Below are 16,805 nucleotides of genomic sequence, written 5' to 3'. Positions count from 1 at the left end.
CGGTCACCAGATCCACCTACTCTCCTGACATTCAGGACGGCCATTAAACTCTCTGCAGAGGGACAAAGTCAGGAGGTGACGGGGATTAGGGACATGGGTGGGAGGCATTTCTAGCCAGTAGGGAAGATACTTGAAAACGGCCGTGTGGGTCAAGAATAATGGTAGTTGTGAGTTCGAGGCCAGCCTGGTCTACAAAGCGAGTCCAGGACAGTCAGGGATACCCAGGGAAACCCTGTCTCAAAACAAAACCACAACAACAGAAAGAATGGTGATAGCATAAAACAAATCAAGGTGGAAGAAATGATCCCCCCCACCCCCATCCTAGCTTTGCCAACGAGGGGAACTTTGGCCAATAAAATGCAGCCAATATGGCTGTCCGTCCTCTGGGAAACCCAACAAAGTCACTGTCATGATTCCATTCTTTCTTTTAATTAAAGACTTGCTTTTGTTTATTATTTAATGTATATGAATGTTGTTTGCATGTGCACCTGCAAGCCAGAAGAGGGCGCCAGATCTCACTATAGATGGTTGTGAGCCACCATGTGGTTGCTGGGAATTGAACTCAGGACCTCTGGAAGAGCAGACAGTGCTCTTAACCTCTGAGCCGTCTCTCCAGCCCCTTGATTCCTTTCTTTCTTTTCTTTTCCTTGTTTCTTTGTTTTGTTTTGTTTTTTGAGACAGGGTTGCTCTGTGTCGCCTTGGCTGTCCTGGACTCGCTTTGTAGACCAGGCTGGCCTCAAACTCACAGCTCCCGAGTGCTGAGATTACAGGCATGCTCCATAGCACCTGACTTTGTTTTGTTTTGTTGTTTTTTTAAGATTTATTACTTTATATATGTGGGTGTTTTTGCCTCCACCTATGTCTATGCACCATATATGTGTCTGGTCCCTGAGGCCAGAAGATGGCGGCGACGGATCCACTGAAACTGGAGTTTATAGATGGTTTGGGCAAATTGAACCCAGGTCTTCTAGAAGAGCAGCCAGTTTTTAATCACTAAGCCTTCTCTCAACAGGTTTCAGCACAGTACTTTTTGATCGTCCAGCCTTAGCCCCCCGGGATTGCAGGTGTGCGTCACCGCCCTACCTTAAACTCTCTTAATAACACACCTCACTTCCACCCCACCCATGCCCACACAGTTGAAAACAGAAAAAGACAGGACCACCGTGGGCAGGTTCCCACAGAACACAGCTTAGAAGTCAGTCCGTGCAGATGCATACAGGTAGCCGGGCTGCCTCAGCTGGCCCCGGAAAATAGAATAACCTACTCTCACGTGAGGAGACCAGACAGCGAACCCGTTAGGCAGGAGACTTGAGGTGGCCCTCAGGGTGGGTGAGAACGGTGGAGCTCCACACCGTGGCCCACAGGTGCTGCTGCGTCTGTGAAAGTTATAGTATCCGACCCGAGTCATCGGAGCTTTGGTCATGGTTTTTTGGGGTTTTTTTTGTTTGTTTGTTTGTTTGTTTTTTGTTGTTGTTGTTTTTGGAGGGAGTATTTGAAGGTCTAGACGTCAGGACGACTGAATTCCTAGGTCTGAGGAAGAAAAGGTGGGGGACCAGAAGAGGCCTGGAGGGGAGCTGGTCTTAGCTACTGGGTCACCCGTGGGTACGCTAGCCTCAGACTCCTTTCTCCCTGGCTCGACCTCTCAACTGCTGGGATTAGAGGCATGCCTATCACACACTCTGTTTTCTTTCTTTCTTTCGTTCGTTCGTTTTTCAAGATAGAGTTTCTCTGTGTATGTAGCCTTGGCTATCCTGGACTCACTTTGTAGACCAGGCTGGCCTCGAACTCACAGTGATCCTCCTGCCTCTGCCTCCCTATGTTCTTGACGGGGCGGGAGAAATTTGGATGTCTGTATTCCTGGGATCTCAAGAGAGGAATTTATGGAGGAGCCCTCGCCCCTCCCTCACCCCGCAACCCCTTGGATTTTGGCATCCTCGGAGGACAAAGCTGAGGGTGGGTGTCGGTGTTTGCCGAAAGAAGAAGACGGCTTGAGGGTGCAAGTCCAATAAAAAGCGGCTGAGCCCGGGAACTGAGCCTGGTGCTCAGGCCTTTTACACGCGGGTGTGACAAACTGACATCTCCAGGGGCTGGGGCTTGGCGCAGGCTCCCTCCCGGGGTTCCGGAGCCTCACTGTGCGCAGAGCCGCCGCCGCTATTGTCCTGGATGGGAAGGCGGGGCCGGCGCGGGGCGGGGCTGGCGGCGCCGGCGCAGCCCGGGGGCGGCGGGAGGAGGTGGAGGCGGCGGCGGCGGCGGCGGCGGCGGCGCTGGGAGCTCCTGTCACCGCTGGGGCCGGGCCGGGCCGGGCGGGCGGGAGCGCAGGGGACGAGAGGGCGCGAGGCCCGGACATGGGGCCCGCCAGCCCCGCCGCCGCTCGCGGTCAGGGCCGCCGCCACCGGGGCCAGCCGCTCTGGCTGCTGCCACTGTCGCTGCTGCTGCTCCTGCGCGCGCAGCTCGCCGTCGGGAGCCTGGCTGGTGGGAACCCCAGCGCGGCCGAGGTGAGGCTCGTCCGGGGTCCTGGGGATGGGTTGGGGAGGGGGAGACGACAAGGGGCGGGACCGGGCCTCTAGACCCGGGCGCAGCATGGCCACCACAAGAAAGCGCAGTCCTCCTTAGCCAAGGTGGCATGCCCGACGCGCTCCGAATTCTAGGTATCCCTGGGCTTCCCCATCGCCTGACGTCCCTGCCCCCTCCCACCCGCATCATCGGACCTGGCTTTCCAAGAGACCCCCTGGTCCTAGAATTCTAGCGCACCCCTAGACGACAAAGCCCCAAGCCCTGCCCACCTGAAAGTAGGCACCAGGCGCTCGGATCTTAGAATCCAGGGCCCTCGTGGCCTCTGGACCCACATGAGCCCCCCCACCCTTGCCCCGAAACATCTGGGAGTCCAGGCCTTCACTCACTACTCAATCCACAAATAGCTTCTCTAGTCCTTAAAGGCCTGATGATGTGCAGGACAGAAGGGAAGCCAGGCCCTGTCGTTTTAGCGCCTCTTAAAACCGGAGCGTGAAATGGGGATGCAAGGAGGAGGGGCCAGAACGCCTGGGTTCGCCTCCTCGCCTCCCCCTCCAGACCCCTCCCCCCCATTCAAGTTTAACCCCTTCTGTGCTCCAGAGCCAAGCTGCTGGGGCGCGAGGGTAGGGTGGGGATGGGGGGGGGCGGAGCCTGTCTTCTCAGCAACAAGGCCGGAGGAAACCCCGGGGGTGGGGGTGGGGGTGATGGATCCAGGTCACCATAGCAACGGGAGAGCTGGGGCGCTCTCTCCCCACGGGATCTGTTTCCCGGGGAACAGGCCCTTCACCCAGGAGGTGCTTAGAAGGAGCTGGTGCTGGGTGCAGGGCTCCTGTCTGGGTTTTAGGGACCAGACAACCCAGATGCCAACGTTCTCGGGCCCCTCACTTCTCCATCTGCCTCCACCCCCAGGCTCCCGGGTCGGCCCAAGTGGCTGGATTATGTGGGCGTCTAACCCTTCACCGGGACCTGCGCACAGGTCGCTGGGAACCAGACCCACAGCGGTCACGGCGCTGTCTTCTGGACCCGCAGCGGGTGCTGGAGTACTGCAGACAGGTGGGCGGGACCCACGGGAGGGGGGAGAGGCGTGGGCAGTGGGAGGGTGGGTCCAAGCTGGGACGGGGGTCGTCCTTGGGGAAGAAGCTAAGACTGAGTTCAGGGACATGAGGTGATCTGGAAAGGCAAGGGAAGCCTGGGAGTCTGTGACCCTCGAAGAGGCAAGGTGGAGCTAGGCAGGACCTACTTTGAGAAATTGGAAGGGGGGAAAACTGCAGGAAAAAAAAAAAGCAAAACAAAATCCTCGACTGATGAAGATCGCCCTGAAGAGTGGCAGGGCTTAGGAGTCTGTGGAGCTATTTGGGAAAAAGGTGGGGGTGTAAGTGGGCGTGAAGGGAGAGACAGGGCTTAGGGGTTTTTTTGTTTTTTCCCCCCGGGGAGGTGAGGCGGTTCGAGACAGGGTCTCTCTGTGTAGCCCTGGCTGTCCTGGACTCGCTTTGTAGACCAGGCTGGCCTCGAACTCACAGTCATCCTCCTGCCTCTGCCTCCCGAGTGCTGGGATTGAAGTCGTGCGCCACCACCGCCACACTAGGCTATGAAACGAAAAGGCGGGGCTAATACAAAAAGAAGAGTTACCTAGAAGCTAAACGGAGCAGGGCGTGAAACGGGCAAGATATATCGAGAAAGAAACCTGATTGCCGGGCAGAGTTGCCCTTAAATACGGGCTTAGAGAAGCTGGTCTCAAATCAAAAGTTTGAGGGGGGAGGGAGGGAGGGCGAGTGAGAGAGCGCGTGCGCTCAGTGGTAGAGCACTTGCTTTGGCACCCGTGAGGCCCTGGGTTCAATCCCCAGGACTGTAAAACAAGACGGGCGGGGGGGGGGGGGGGGGATAGATAACCAGTGGGTTGGCCTTCCCTTCCTGTTCCCACAGATGTACCCAGAACTGCACATAGCTCGTGTGGAGCAGGCTGCGCAGGCCATCCCAATGGAGCGCTGGTGTGGGGGTACCCGAAGCGGCAGATGCGCCCACCCCCACCACGAGGTTGTGCCCTTCCATTGCCTGCGTGAGTCACCTGCTGGGGGGGAGCAGGGATGGGAACTGGGGTGAAGCGGGAGTCTCCCCGAGGTGGTGTTTCGAGCTTGACTTGGGGTCCTCGTGAGAAGTCCGGGTGCGCTGAGGATAACACGCGTGGACTCTTGAGGCGAGGCGGGCAGGACTGGGGTGTTGAGATCCCCGTATCTGTCGCCCACTCCCCAGCCGGTGAGTTCGTGAGTGAAGCCCTGCTGGTGCCCGAAGGCTGTCGGTTCTTGCACCAGGAGCGAATGGACCAGTGTGTGAGCTCAGCCAAGAGGCATCAGGAGGCCCAGGAGGTCAGGACCTTCTTCCTTCCGACTCTAGTACCTGGGACTCCAGGCCAAGAGTTCTAAACCGGATGTAGGGGTTCCCCCCCACCCCCCCCACCCCACCCCCCCCACCCTCCACCCCCGCTCAGCACTTCTGGCGCCCAGCAGCCAGGCTTTCTGTCCACACCCTCCGACCCACCGGGTCTTTCTCCTCTTCCTGCAGGCCTGCAGCTCCCAGGGCCTCACCCTGCACGGCTCTGGCATGCTTCTGCCCTGTGGCTCGGACCGCTTCCGGGGTGTGGAGTACGTATGCTGCCCTTCTCCAGCGACTCCCAACCCGTCTGGGATGGCGGTTGGGTGAGTGATAGACGCTCTCCCTACACCCTCAGCAAAGGCTCTTGAGACTTCAGAACAGGGGTGGGGGATACGGGGGTGGGAGGGTGGGGAGATGGAGGGTAGGGAGATGGAGGGATGGGAGGGTGGGGAGGTAGGAGGATGGGAAGGTGGGAGATGGGGGTGGAGGGTGGGGGATGGGAGATGGGAGGGAGGGGGATGGGGGATAGGAGGGTGGGCATGAGTGGAAGCCTGGGAGCCTGCCTGCCTGGAGATCTTAACCACCTGAGTCTTCTGTTCCTTCAGTGACCCCTCTACCCGGTCCTGGCCCCCGGGGCACAGAGCAGAGGGAGGAGAGGATGAGGAAGAGGTGGACCCCTTCCCTCAGCCGGTAGATGATTACTTCGTGGAGCCCCCTCAGGCTGAAGAAGAAGAAGAAGAGGAGGGAGGAGAGGAGGAGGAGGAAGAAAAGTCCCCACCTCCCAGCTCCCCCACGCCTGTCGTGATCAGCAGAGGTGAGGCAGTCTCCCCTACCCTCTCTCTCTTGCCAGCCATCTGTGGTTGGGTGATCTGAGGGGTGCAGCGGCACCTTCAGGAGTGACCTGGTGAGGAAGGGGCACAACTGGGGACTGAGAGACGGCTTTGTGGCTTTGGTTAGATAGATTAGGCTGTGAAGGATAAAGGGACAGCCTCCCCCCACCCCCTGTACCCCGCCTCCCCCCCCCCAACCCCCTGCTGCCAGGGTCTTTTTGACGATGCTTTGAAGAGATGGTACCATGGGTTACAGAATTTTGCAAACACAGGTCAGGCCTGGAACTGTGATGGCGGTGCAACAACGGTGGCTGAGCCAGATGCAAAACGGTGGCTGAGCCAGATGCGCTGTATGGTGGCTGAGCCAGATGCGCTGTATGCATGCTGGTCTCCAGTGCATCCTGGGAGGGGAGGTGGAGGGAAAGTGACCTGCGTGGGGGGGAGGGGAGGGAAAGTGACCTGTGTGGGGTGGGGAGGTGGAGGGAAAGTGACCTGTGTGGGAGGGGGGAGGGGAGGGAAAATGACCTGCGTGGGGAGGGGGAAGGTGACCTGCGTGGGGTGGGGAGGTGGAGGGAAAGTGACCTGCGTGGGGGGGGGGGGGTGACCTGCGTGGGGGGGGAGTGACCTGCGTGGGGGGGGAGGGAAAGTGACCTGTGTGGGGAGGGGGGGGGGGGGAAGGTGACCTGCGTGGGGTGGGGAGGTGGAGGGAAAGTGACCTGCATGGGGGGGAGGGGAGGGAAAGTGACCTGTGTGGGGAGGGGAGGGGAGGGAAAGTGACCTGCGTGGGGGGGGGAAGTGACCTGTGTGGGAGGGGAGGGGAGGGAAGGTGACCTGTGTGGGGAGGGGAGGGGAGGGAAAGTGACCTGCGTGGGGGGGAGGGGAGGGAAAGTGACCTGTGTGGGGAGGGGAGGGGAGGGGAGGGAAAGTGACCTGCGTGGGGGGGGGGGAAGTGACCTGCGTGGGGTGGGGAGGTGGAGGGAAAGTGACCTGTGTGGGAGGGGGGAGGGGAGGGAAAGTGACCTGCGTGGGGGAGGGGGAAGGTGACCTGCGTGGGGTGGGGAGGTGGAGGGAAAGTGACCTGCGTGGCGGGGGGAGGGAAAGTGACCTGTGTGGGAGGGGGGAGGGGAGGGAAAGTGACCTGCGTGGGGGAGGGGGAAGGTGACCTGCGCGCCTGACCTTTTGTCTTGCAGTCACCCCCACCCCAAGGCCCACTGATGGCGTGGATGTTTACTTTGGCATGCCTGGGGAAGTCAGCGAGCACGAGGGGTTCCTGAGGGCCAAGATGGATCTGGAGGAGCGGAGGATGCGCCAGATTAATGAGGTGATGGCACTGGGGACTTCTTTTGGGGGGGGGCAGGGGTTAAGTTTTTCGAGACAGGGTCTCTCTGTGAAGCCTTGGCTGTCCTGGACTCACTTTGTAGACCAGGCTGGCCTCGAACTCACAGCGATCGCCTTTCTCTGCCTCCCGAGCGCTGGGATTAAAGGCGTGCGCCACCACTGCCCGGCTCACAGGGGAAATCTTTATCGACGCCGCCTCTAAAGAGCACCCACGCACCCTGCTTACTGCCTGAGCCCATATCCACCCCCACGCCCCCCCCCCCCCCCCGCCCCCCCCCCCCCCGCCACCACCTCTAACATGGCAATAGATCACAGACCCGCCCTAGCAGGCCGATGAAATGCCACCGGATTCTATCGATGCTCCAGCCTGTGGTACAATCCACTTTTAAGTCCCTTTGGAGCTGGTTGGGCGTAATAGCAGAGGCTTTAATCCTGATGCTTGAGAGGCTGAGGCAGGAGGATCAGAAGGTCAAAGCTAGCCTCAAACACATAACGACTTTGAGACTAGCCTGGGCTACACGAGAACCTGTCCCAAACAAACAAACAGACCCTCTGGTTATTCCCTCTTGGGAAAACAAAAGTCCAGTGGCCCTAGGTGATCTTCATCTTCTTAAGCCCTTGGAGATGGGTAGGGGGACTCCAGCGTGGACCAGGATGGATCCTGGAATCCCTTCTACCTCCAGGTGATGAGGGAATGGGCCATGGCTGACAACCAGTCCAAGAACCTGCCAAAAGCCGACAGGCGGGCCCTGAATGAGGTAGGATACCCTCCTGAGTCTCACTCGTGCCCCTGTCCACGAATAGGGGCCGTTCCACCTGTTTTGGCTTCTTCCTTACCCACCTGGCCCTTCCCAGTGCAACCCTACATTTGGCACTGCCTCTCCTGAGAACAGAGCCTGGTGCGAGCTGCCGAGCAAGCACTGCCCTTTGAGGGCTGCCTTTGGAGTCCTCCCTCCAACAGAGCCTCCTGAAGTAACAACCCAGTCCTTTCGCTAACATATTTTTCCGTCACAGCTAGGCCCGTCCCCTGGCTGTGGTCCTGTCCCTCTGGTGTAGTTTTTTTTCTCAGTTCCTCCCTAAGGAACCCAGCTTCCTAACTCTTGGCCCCACTTCCCTACCGTTGCCTTTGTGAGACCCTAACCCAATCCTCTCAACCCACCTCCAGTCCCGGGCCTCACCCCCATCAGCGTTGGAGGTTCAGCCTGTCTTTTGGTTTGGAGCTGCCTGAGCCTGCCTTTCCTTACACCTTAAACTGACTGGTTTGTTCCTACCCAGTCTTAGAGCCTACCCCACCCCCCACCCCACCCCTCAAACCAGTTCCCGGTAGGCTAGCCTCGCCCCCAACTCTGCCTGACCCTGCAGCACATAGTTTTTAATCCGAGCCTCCCACCCTAGATTGCTTCTGTCAGAAGAGACCAGCTGGAACCCACACTCTCTTCTCTCTCTCTCTCTCTCTCTCTCTCTCTCTCTCTCTCTCTCTTTCTCTCTGTGTGTGTGTGTGTGTGTGTGTGTGTGTGTGTTTCTGTCTCTCCTCACTGTATCTCTGTCTCTACTCTCTCTCTCTCTGTCTCTGCTTTCTGTGTGTCTCTGTCTCTCTGTCTTTCCTCTCTGTGTGTGTCTCTGTCTCTCCTCTATCTCTATGTCTCTCCTCTCTCTGTCTCTCCTCTCTGTCTGTCTGTCTGTCCATCTGTCCATCTCTCCTGCCCTTGTACTCCTCACTAGCACTTCCAGTCCATCCTGCAGACCCTGGAGGAGCAGGTGTTGGGTGAGCGACAGCGTCTGGTAGAGACGCATGCCACCAGAGTCATCGCCATGATTAACGACCAGCGCAGAGCTGCCCTGGAAGGTTTCCTGGCAGCGTTGCAGGGCGATCCACCTCAGGTGTGGGGGGCAGCGGTGGGAGCAAACAGCGGGGTCCGGGGGGTGGGAGGGTGGGAGGAGGAGAAAGATCAACCCTGGACAGCCTCGGTCCCTCCCACAGGCCGATCGAGTTCTGATGGCCCTGAGACGCTACCTGCGTGCAGAGCAGAAGGAACAAAGGCACACTCTGAGGCACTACCAGCACGTGGCCGCCGTGGACCCCGAGAAGGCCCAGCAGATGCGCTTTCAGGTACACACCTGCTTCCGGTCCCCGGATGTTAACCAGCACTCACTTGTCGCTATTTAAGAAATGTTATGTGGCTGGGCGGAGGTGGTGGCCCACGCCTTTAATCCCAGCACTCAGGGAGGCAGAGGCAGGCGGGTCGCTGTGAGTTCGAGGCCAGCCTGGTCTACAAAGCGAGTCCAGGACAGCCAAGGCTACACAGAGGAACCTTGCCTCAAAAAAAAAAAAAAAAAGAAAAGAAAAGTTATGTGTATGAATGTCTTGCGTGCTTGCATGTCTGTCTGTTCCCTGGGGAGGGCCAGGAGAGGGTGTTGAGTCTCCTGGGACTGGACGGACAGGTGGTTGTGAGCCACCATGTGGGTGCCGGGAACGGAACCTCGGTCCTGTAGAAGAGCAGCAAGTGCTGAACTCTCTCTCCGGCCCCAGATTCTTCTCTTGACCCTCACGTTCAGTCTAGAACCCTTCGCCATGCCTGGGACTTCCTTTTTGTGTCCCCACACTCTTTCCAGTCCCTGCTTTCTTACCCCTCAAACTCCAAGTTCTTGATGCTGGAACACTGCCCCCAACACATGCATTGGCACACGCACAAATGCACACGCGCACACACGCATGCATGCATCAGTGCACTACCTTTCATACTGTGCTTTTGACTCCCTTCTTGCCCCCAAGACTCCTACTTCCTGTCTCCAGGACTCCTACTTCCTGTCTCCTGGAGTCCTGCTCCCTAACCCTTGGGCTTTCCTTCCTTTCCCAGAATTCTTCTCTTGAGCCTGGAGCTTGTCCTTCCGCCTTCTTTCCTAGCCCCACTTGTCTCTCCAGAACCCCTGCCCGCCGTCGGCCCTAAGATATTCTGGTTCCTCGGACAGTCTCATCTGCTCACAAACACCCTCCTCTGCGCTGAGTCTTGCCTTTGAACGGCTGTATCCCTTCATGAATTCTCCATGCCAACCCCTGTCTTCCCCGCAAGCCCCCACGTGATCCTCCAGCTGTGCTTTCTCCCTCTAACTGCTTCCTCCGCCTACACCATATTTTCTTTATTTCTTCTTTAAAATATTTTCTTTTTTCCAAAGGTTTATTTATTTATTATTATGTTTTGGGGTTTTTTTTGGGGGGGTGTTTTGTTTTGTTTTAGTTTTGAGAGAGAGTTTCTCTGTGTAGCCTTGGCTGTCCTGGATTCACTTTGTAGACCAGGCTGGCCTCGAACTCACTGTGATCCGCCTGCCTCTGCCTCCCGAGTGCTGGGGCTACCACGCCCGGCCCCTCCTGTCTGTCCTACACACGCCATTTCCTTGGACCCAGCTGAGCTCCGTTTTCACCGGGTTCTTCTCTGGCCTGCGCCGCCCACGTCAAGCTCTGTGCTCACTCCCCGCAGGTGCAGACCCATCTTCAGGTGATTGAAGAGCGAATGAACCAGAGCCTGGCGCTGCTGGACCAGAACCCCCACCTGGCTCAGGAGCTGCGGCCCCAGATCCGTGAGCGCCCCTGACTTTTGTCCTGAATTTTTCCATCCAAATCACCCTATAGCTTGCTGGTTCAATTTTTTTTTTTTTTTTTTTTTTTTTAGTTTTTCAAGACAGGGTCTCTCTGTGTAGCCCTGGCTGTCCTGGACTCGCTTTGTAGACCAGGCTGGCCTCGAACTCACAGCGATCCTCCTGCCTCTGCCTCCCCAAGTGCTGGAATTAAAGGCGTGCGCCACCACCGCCCGGCCCACTGTGGCTTTCTTACACTCACCCCCAGTCAGTCATCTTTCTGCTTGTCCCCTCAGAGGAGCTTCTCCACTCTGAACATTTGGGGCCCAGTGAACTGGAAGGTTCCATGCCTGGGAGCAGCAGCGAGGACAAAGGTGGCCTTCAGACTCCGGAGTCCAAAGACGGTGAGTTAGCCTGGAGAGAGGACGCCATGCCTGCCTTTGGGAATTCAGTCTCGTTTCTTTTCCATTGCAATGCTGGATTCCTTGGCCTGAGGGAAGAAGCTATTGAGGAATCCAGGACTTTGTGCACGTTAAACTCAGCGTTAGCCCTAACATTCCTCCTCCTCCTCCTCTTCCTTAAAGATTTATTTATTTATTTATTGTGTATTGTTTATTTATTAGTGCTCTGCCTGCATGTACACCTGCAGGCCAGAAGAGGGCGCCAGATCTCACTATAGATGGCTGTGAGCCACCACGTGGTTGCTGGGAATTGAACTCAGGACCTCTGGAAGAGCAGAGAGTGCTCTTAACCTCTGAGCCGTCTCTCTGGCCCCCTGGGCCCTGAACTTTTGATCCTACCACTTCAACACCCTATGTAGCTCAGGTTAAGGGCAGGCACCACAAGGCCCAAGTCAGCCCTTAAGATTGCTGAGTCAGGATCTCACCCTGTAGCTCAGGCTGGCCTAGACCTCACTACTTAGCCCAGGCTAGCCAAGTGCTGGGATTATGAATGTGTGCATCACCACACCCAGCCTTCTTCCTAATTCTCCAAGGTCTGGGGGTGTGTTTGCTCCACCACAGTGGGTAAGTGAGGAGTACTGAGGGATGTGTGGGGCGTGGGGCCTCTGTAGGCGCTGGGTACGGGGTCGGGGTTCTGCCTCTCTTCCTTGCATGGCCTTCTCTCTTCACTGTCCCTTGTGTCATCTTGTCCCCTTCTGCCAGCAGACACCCCCGTGACCCTTCCGAAAGGTAAGTGCCACCCAGGATCGCCCCCAGCCACCAAATCCCACCGAACCCCACACCATACAGCAGGAAAACCCGGGCCTCCTGGGGTGTTATCCAATGTCCTTCCTGGTCCCTCCTGAGGTGTCCGGACTGCCCCCCCCCAAGAGTGACATGTGACTCGGGTGGGGTTAGGGTCCACAGATCAAGAGCCCCCCTCCTCTGGGAGAGAGACGCTAACCCCACTGGAACAACATGAACCAAAGGTAAGTGGGGGTGGGGGAGGGTGTGTGTGTGCCCCTGGCTGGAGGGAAGGTTCTGGAAGTGTGGGTTCCTCGGCTTCAGGAAGGAGCTTGCTAGGGATGCGGGCTTAGTGTGGTTGGGCCAGGGAGTTACCCTTCCGGGCCTTGGCGTCCCTGAGGTCTTCTGCTTCCCTTAGGCGAATGCGTCTGTCCCAAGGGGCTTTCCATTCCACTCCTCAGATATCCAGAGGGATGAGCTGGTAAGAGAGGGAGGGGCAGATCCTGGGGGTGGGGGCAGGGGAGAGGTCAGAGGTCAGTGTCCAGGCCGTGCCCCCCAAAGCTGCACCGGGATCCTGCGGGCGAGGGATGGTGGGGGGCTCTCGGGATCCTGGCGACAGGGTGGGGGAGGTTTTTTGGATTCATCTCCTCTCTCCACAGGCACCAGCTGGCACTGGAGTGTCCCGAGAGGCAGTGTCCGGCCTGCTGATCATGGGCGCAGGAGGGGGGTCCCTCATTGTCCTGTCCCTGCTGCTTCTGCGCAAGAAGAAACCCTATGGGACTATCAGCCATGGGGTGGTGGAGGTGAGAGGGGCGGACAGCATCGTGGTAGGGGTGGGAGTCAGCAGTGAGTCCTGCCCTGCCCCGGGCACGGTGCACTGAGCCCCTCCTCCCTGCGCACCGCCCACCGAGCCCCGAGCCCCTCCTGCTCGCGTGCACCAAGCCCCGAGCTCCTCCTCCCTGTGCACCGCCCACCAAGCCCCGAGCCCCTCCTCCCTGTGCACCATGCACCGAGCACCGAGCCCCTCCTCTCGCCCCGTTGCAGGTGGACCCCATGCTGACCCTAGAGGAGCAGCAGCTCCGGGAACTCCAGAGACATGGCTATGAGAACCCCACCTACCGCTTCCTGGAGGAACGACCCTGACCCCCACCACCCCTGGCTGCCTTCAGCTGAGCCCGGACTGCCCCTCTTCCAGGCCCCCCCCCCAATCCCAGCTCCTGGCCTCCGGTGGGGGTGGGGGGAGGAAGACCTTGACAAATTAATTCTTATTTCCTCTTCTTCCCAGTTCCAGATCCCACCCCCACCCCACCCCCATCCCTCACCCCTTTTAGCAATCTCCAGCTGCTGCCTCACAAGGGACCCCCCCTTTTCACCTTAATTTATTTTATGTTAATTTATTGCTCCTTAAGGTGACCACCACCTGGGTCCCCTGGAATTCACCACCCCCACATTTCTTCGCTAACCCCCCAATAAAGTCCCTTCCCCCACCAGGCCATCCTGCATTTTCTGTTGGAGAAACTCTGTGGTGTTAGCTCGGTGAGAGGCAGATGCAGTGATACAAAACTTCCGTGGGGGGTGACGGCGGTGGGGGAGGGGAGGCAGATAGAGTTCTGTGAGTTAGAGGCCAGTCTGGTCTCTGGTCTACATAAGAGTTCCAGGACAGCATGTACTACGTAGAGGGGCTCTGTCTCAAACAACAACAACAACAGCAACAAGACAACAACAAAAACAACACAACAAACAAACAAACCTGGAAAGAACTTGGATGAGGGTGCTTTAAATCTGGGTGGGGCCTGAGGGGACCCAGAAACCTTGGATATGTTTTTTTGTTTGTTTGTTGAGACAGGGTCTCTCTGTGTAGCCTTGGCTGTCCTGGACTCGCTTTGTAAACCAGGCTGGCCTCGAACTCACAGCGATCCACCTGCCTCTGCCTCCCGAGTGCTGGGATTACAGGTGTGCTCCATGGCACTGGTTTGGATACAATTTTGGGTGGGTGGGGCCCTGCCTGGGAGCTCTCCGTGGTGCTGAATAATAGGTGTTTGTTCCAAGCTCTACAAGGTCGGGGGGGGGGGGGGGACCACGGCCTCCAGCCCTCTCACTTCCTTCTGCTCCCCGCCCCCACCCCCCATGTGGAACCCTATTGGTAAGATGGAAGTCTGATGTTTCTAGGTTAATCTTTGAGCTCAGTCTATGACGATGGACTTCCTTTCTCAGTGGGGTTCCCTCGCCCCCCTGATCCTTCCCTAAGCAAATAACCTTTAATCGTACCTGGAAGTTCTTCCTCCACCCATAGGATAAATAAAGCACTGTGTTTTCCTTCTTGTTATCGGCCCCTGAGCTACTACATTTAAATGAAGCACTGCTTTAGATTAAGTATCCTAGCACCTCTAGCCTGAGGGGATCAGATACATTCACCCATGAACCCCTCCCTGCTGGCCAAGGTTTACAAATAAATGCTGGCTTGCTCTCTGGTGCTCATTTCCCTCCACCCCGACCATCTGAGACTCCATTTATTCTGGGGAAGAGTTGCCACTGGACACCCGGGGCTTGGCTGCCGGTGAAGGCAGTCGAGACAGAAATGGGAGCTTAAACCCTCTCCATCATCACCACCGGCTTGGTACTGAAGCACGGCTGGGCCTGCGTCTCACGGGACCTGCCTGCCAGGCGGTTTCAAGCATCGCCAGCGTCCTCCACCGCGCTTAGCACAGCATGGAGGGCCGGAACACTTTTGGTACCGTCAGAGGCTTGGGGAGCTTCTGAGTCTCCACTGCCACCCAATACCAGCCATTTCATTCTAAAAGAGCCAATTGTAGACCAGGCATGGGGGCGCACGCCTTTAATCCCAGCACTCGGGAGGCAGAGGCAGGCAGATCGCTGTGAGTTCGAGGCCAGCCTGGTCTACAAAGTGAGTCCAGGATGGCCAAGGCTACACAGAGAAACCCTGTCTCAAAACAAACAAACAAACAAACAAACAAAAAGAGTTGATTGTAACACTCACCCATTTCCCACCTCCCTGGTGAGACTGGGAACTTCCTCTAGCCCATCCAGCCATTCCTGAAAGAGAAACGGGACCTTTGACCTCAAGTTTCTTGCCCAGAAGCAGGCATTGCCTGCAGTGGCCCACCAGATACTGAACTACACCCCTAAGCTTTAAAAAAAAAAAAATCACTGGGGCTGAACAGGGAATGTGTGTCACACTGTGTCGAGTGGAGGTCAGCCTTCCGGAATTGCCTCCCTCTGTGTGGGTCCTGGGGACACCACGCAGGTCGGAGCTGGAGGCGAGCACCTTTGTCCAGGAAGTCGCGTTCTGGTGATCCCACCCCAAGGTCCCAGAGGAAGACATTTTTTTTTTTTTCAGAGTAAGAAGGAGGTTTAATGCCACACCCATTCTGGCAGCCCCAGTGTCCATGATGCAGAAGCTCCCCGGGGCATCCGGCTTCCAAAGCATCTTCCACAGGGTTAGGTTGTTCTTGAGGCAGCAGGGGTGTGACACCTGCGAGGTCTGCAGCTGAGGAAAGGGGCTCCTAATTCTCATTCTTAAACTTGCCGTTGATGTAGGGCACCCAGTCCAGGATGAGCCGCCAGTCCGTGGCCCACACCAGCCCCACTGCACCCACAGTGCCCCACATGCTGGCTGTGGGGATCCAGTTCTTGGCCAGTTCCCGGTAGCGCGGGCCTAGAAACCTGGTCAGCATCGCCACAGTGTCTCAAAATTCAGGGTCACCCTGTTCCACTACCCAGGAGCACCGCGCATCCCCAGAGGAAGACATTTAATACCAGTACAGACTGTCCCTCGCAGCTCCTGACATGTCAGAGTTAGCTTTTTCCACCTGTCCTAGGACAGCTGTCAGGAGGGGTCAAAGGTTACACGTGAAGATATTTTTAACCTGTACCTGCTCCTCACCAAGTTTTTGTTCGGTGAATTTTTTTTTTAAGATTTATTTGTTTTATGTTGAGTGCTCTGCCTGCATTACCCCTGCAGGCCAGAAGAGGGCACCAGTCACATTACAGATGGTTGTGAGCCACCATGTGGTTGCTGGGAACTGAACTCAGGACCTCTGGAAGAGCAGACAGTGCTCTTAACCTCTGAGCAGTCTCTCCAGCCCCTTGCTCGGTGAATTTTAAAATGTTAGGGAGAGACTGGGAAATATAGCTCAGCCCCCTCCAGGCTTAGCAGGCTTAGCAAACGTGCCTGAGGGCCGTCCCAGCTCTCAGGAAACAGAGGGTCAGAGGTCGGTGGGTGACATGGCTCGGTGGGTAAAGGCGTTCGCCGCTAAGCCTAATGACCTGTCAGGAAACTACACGGTAGAAGGGGAGAGAATAGGGCCTCACAAGCTGGCTTCCAAATTTTAATAGCAAGAAGTTCAAGATAGCCCATGCAACAGCCAGGCATGGTGGCGCACGCCCTTAATCCCAGCACTCGGGAGGCAGAGGCAGGCGGATCGTTGTGAGTTTGAGGCCAGCCTGGTCTACAGAGCAAGTCCAGGACAGCCAGGGCTACACAGAGACACCCTGTCTCGGAAAACCAAAGCAAACAAACAAAAACAAAACAAAAAAAGAAGATAGCCCATGCCTGTGATCCCAGGATTGGGGAGGAAGAGGCAGGGAGATTTCTGTGACTTTGAGACCAGCCTGGTCTACATAACCATCTCAAGACCAGTTAGGTATACAGAGTGAGGCATACGTCCATGTCTCAAACAAAACAAAAACAGAGAGAAATTCAGACTCAACCTCATAGCAGCTTCCCGGCCAACACAGACTACATGAGACCTTAAGTAAATAAATAAATAAATAAATTTTTTCTCTGTGTAGCCTTGGCTGTTCTAGACGTGCTTTGTAGACCAGGCCGGCCTTGATCCACCTGCCTCTGCCTCCTGAGTGCTGGGATTAAAGGTGTGTGCCACCAGGCCTGGTGCCAATATTTTCTTTTCTTTTTCTTTCTTTTTTCTTTTCTTTTTGTTTTTTGTTTTTGAGACAGGGTTTCTCTGTGTAGCCTTGG

The 16,805-nt window shown here is 56.9% G+C and overlaps 2 protein-coding genes across 3 annotated transcripts; one reads left to right on the top strand and one right to left on the bottom strand.

The window, feature by feature from the left end:
* The first annotated feature begins 2,330 nt into the window (after positions 1-2,330).
* Aplp1 (amyloid beta precursor like protein 1) lies at positions 2,331-13,004 on the top strand. Of its 2 annotated transcripts, none has more exons than XM_051162793.1 (17): positions 2,331-2,495; positions 3,421-3,564; positions 4,435-4,567; positions 4,762-4,874; positions 5,071-5,204; positions 5,487-5,695; positions 6,902-7,032; positions 7,733-7,807; positions 8,772-8,930; positions 9,031-9,159; positions 10,526-10,625; positions 10,919-11,026; positions 11,789-11,812; positions 11,981-12,051; positions 12,225-12,287; positions 12,466-12,609; positions 12,851-13,004. In XM_051162793.1, exons 1-17 carry the CDS (start codon positions 2,346-2,348, stop codon positions 12,947-12,949), a joined length of 1,986 nt encoding a protein of 661 aa, XP_051018750.1. In that variant the 5' UTR covers positions 2,331-2,345; the 3' UTR covers positions 12,950-13,004. The 2 variants fall into 2 exon arrangements, with proteins under 2 accessions (XP_051018750.1, XP_051018749.1); XM_051162792.1 differs by having other exon boundaries at positions 11,786-11,812.
* Positions 13,005-15,236: 2,232 nt separating this feature from the next.
* LOC127203864 (cytochrome b-c1 complex subunit 10) lies at positions 15,237-15,508 on the bottom strand. The gene has a single exon (XM_051162773.1). It carries the CDS (start codon positions 15,499-15,501, stop codon positions 15,331-15,333), a length of 171 nt encoding a protein of 56 aa, XP_051018730.1. The 5' UTR covers positions 15,502-15,508; the 3' UTR covers positions 15,237-15,330.
* Positions 15,509-16,805: the final 1,297 nt, after the last annotated feature.

The sequence above is a fragment of the Acomys russatus genome, chromosome 19 (genome assembly GCF_903995435.1).
Source record: "Acomys russatus chromosome 19, mAcoRus1.1, whole genome shotgun sequence".
Lineage (NCBI taxonomy): Eukaryota > Metazoa > Chordata > Mammalia > Rodentia > Muridae > Acomys > Acomys russatus.
Note: the sequence above shows the minus strand (reverse complement) of the source record. Positions and strands in the feature narration are given on the sequence as shown.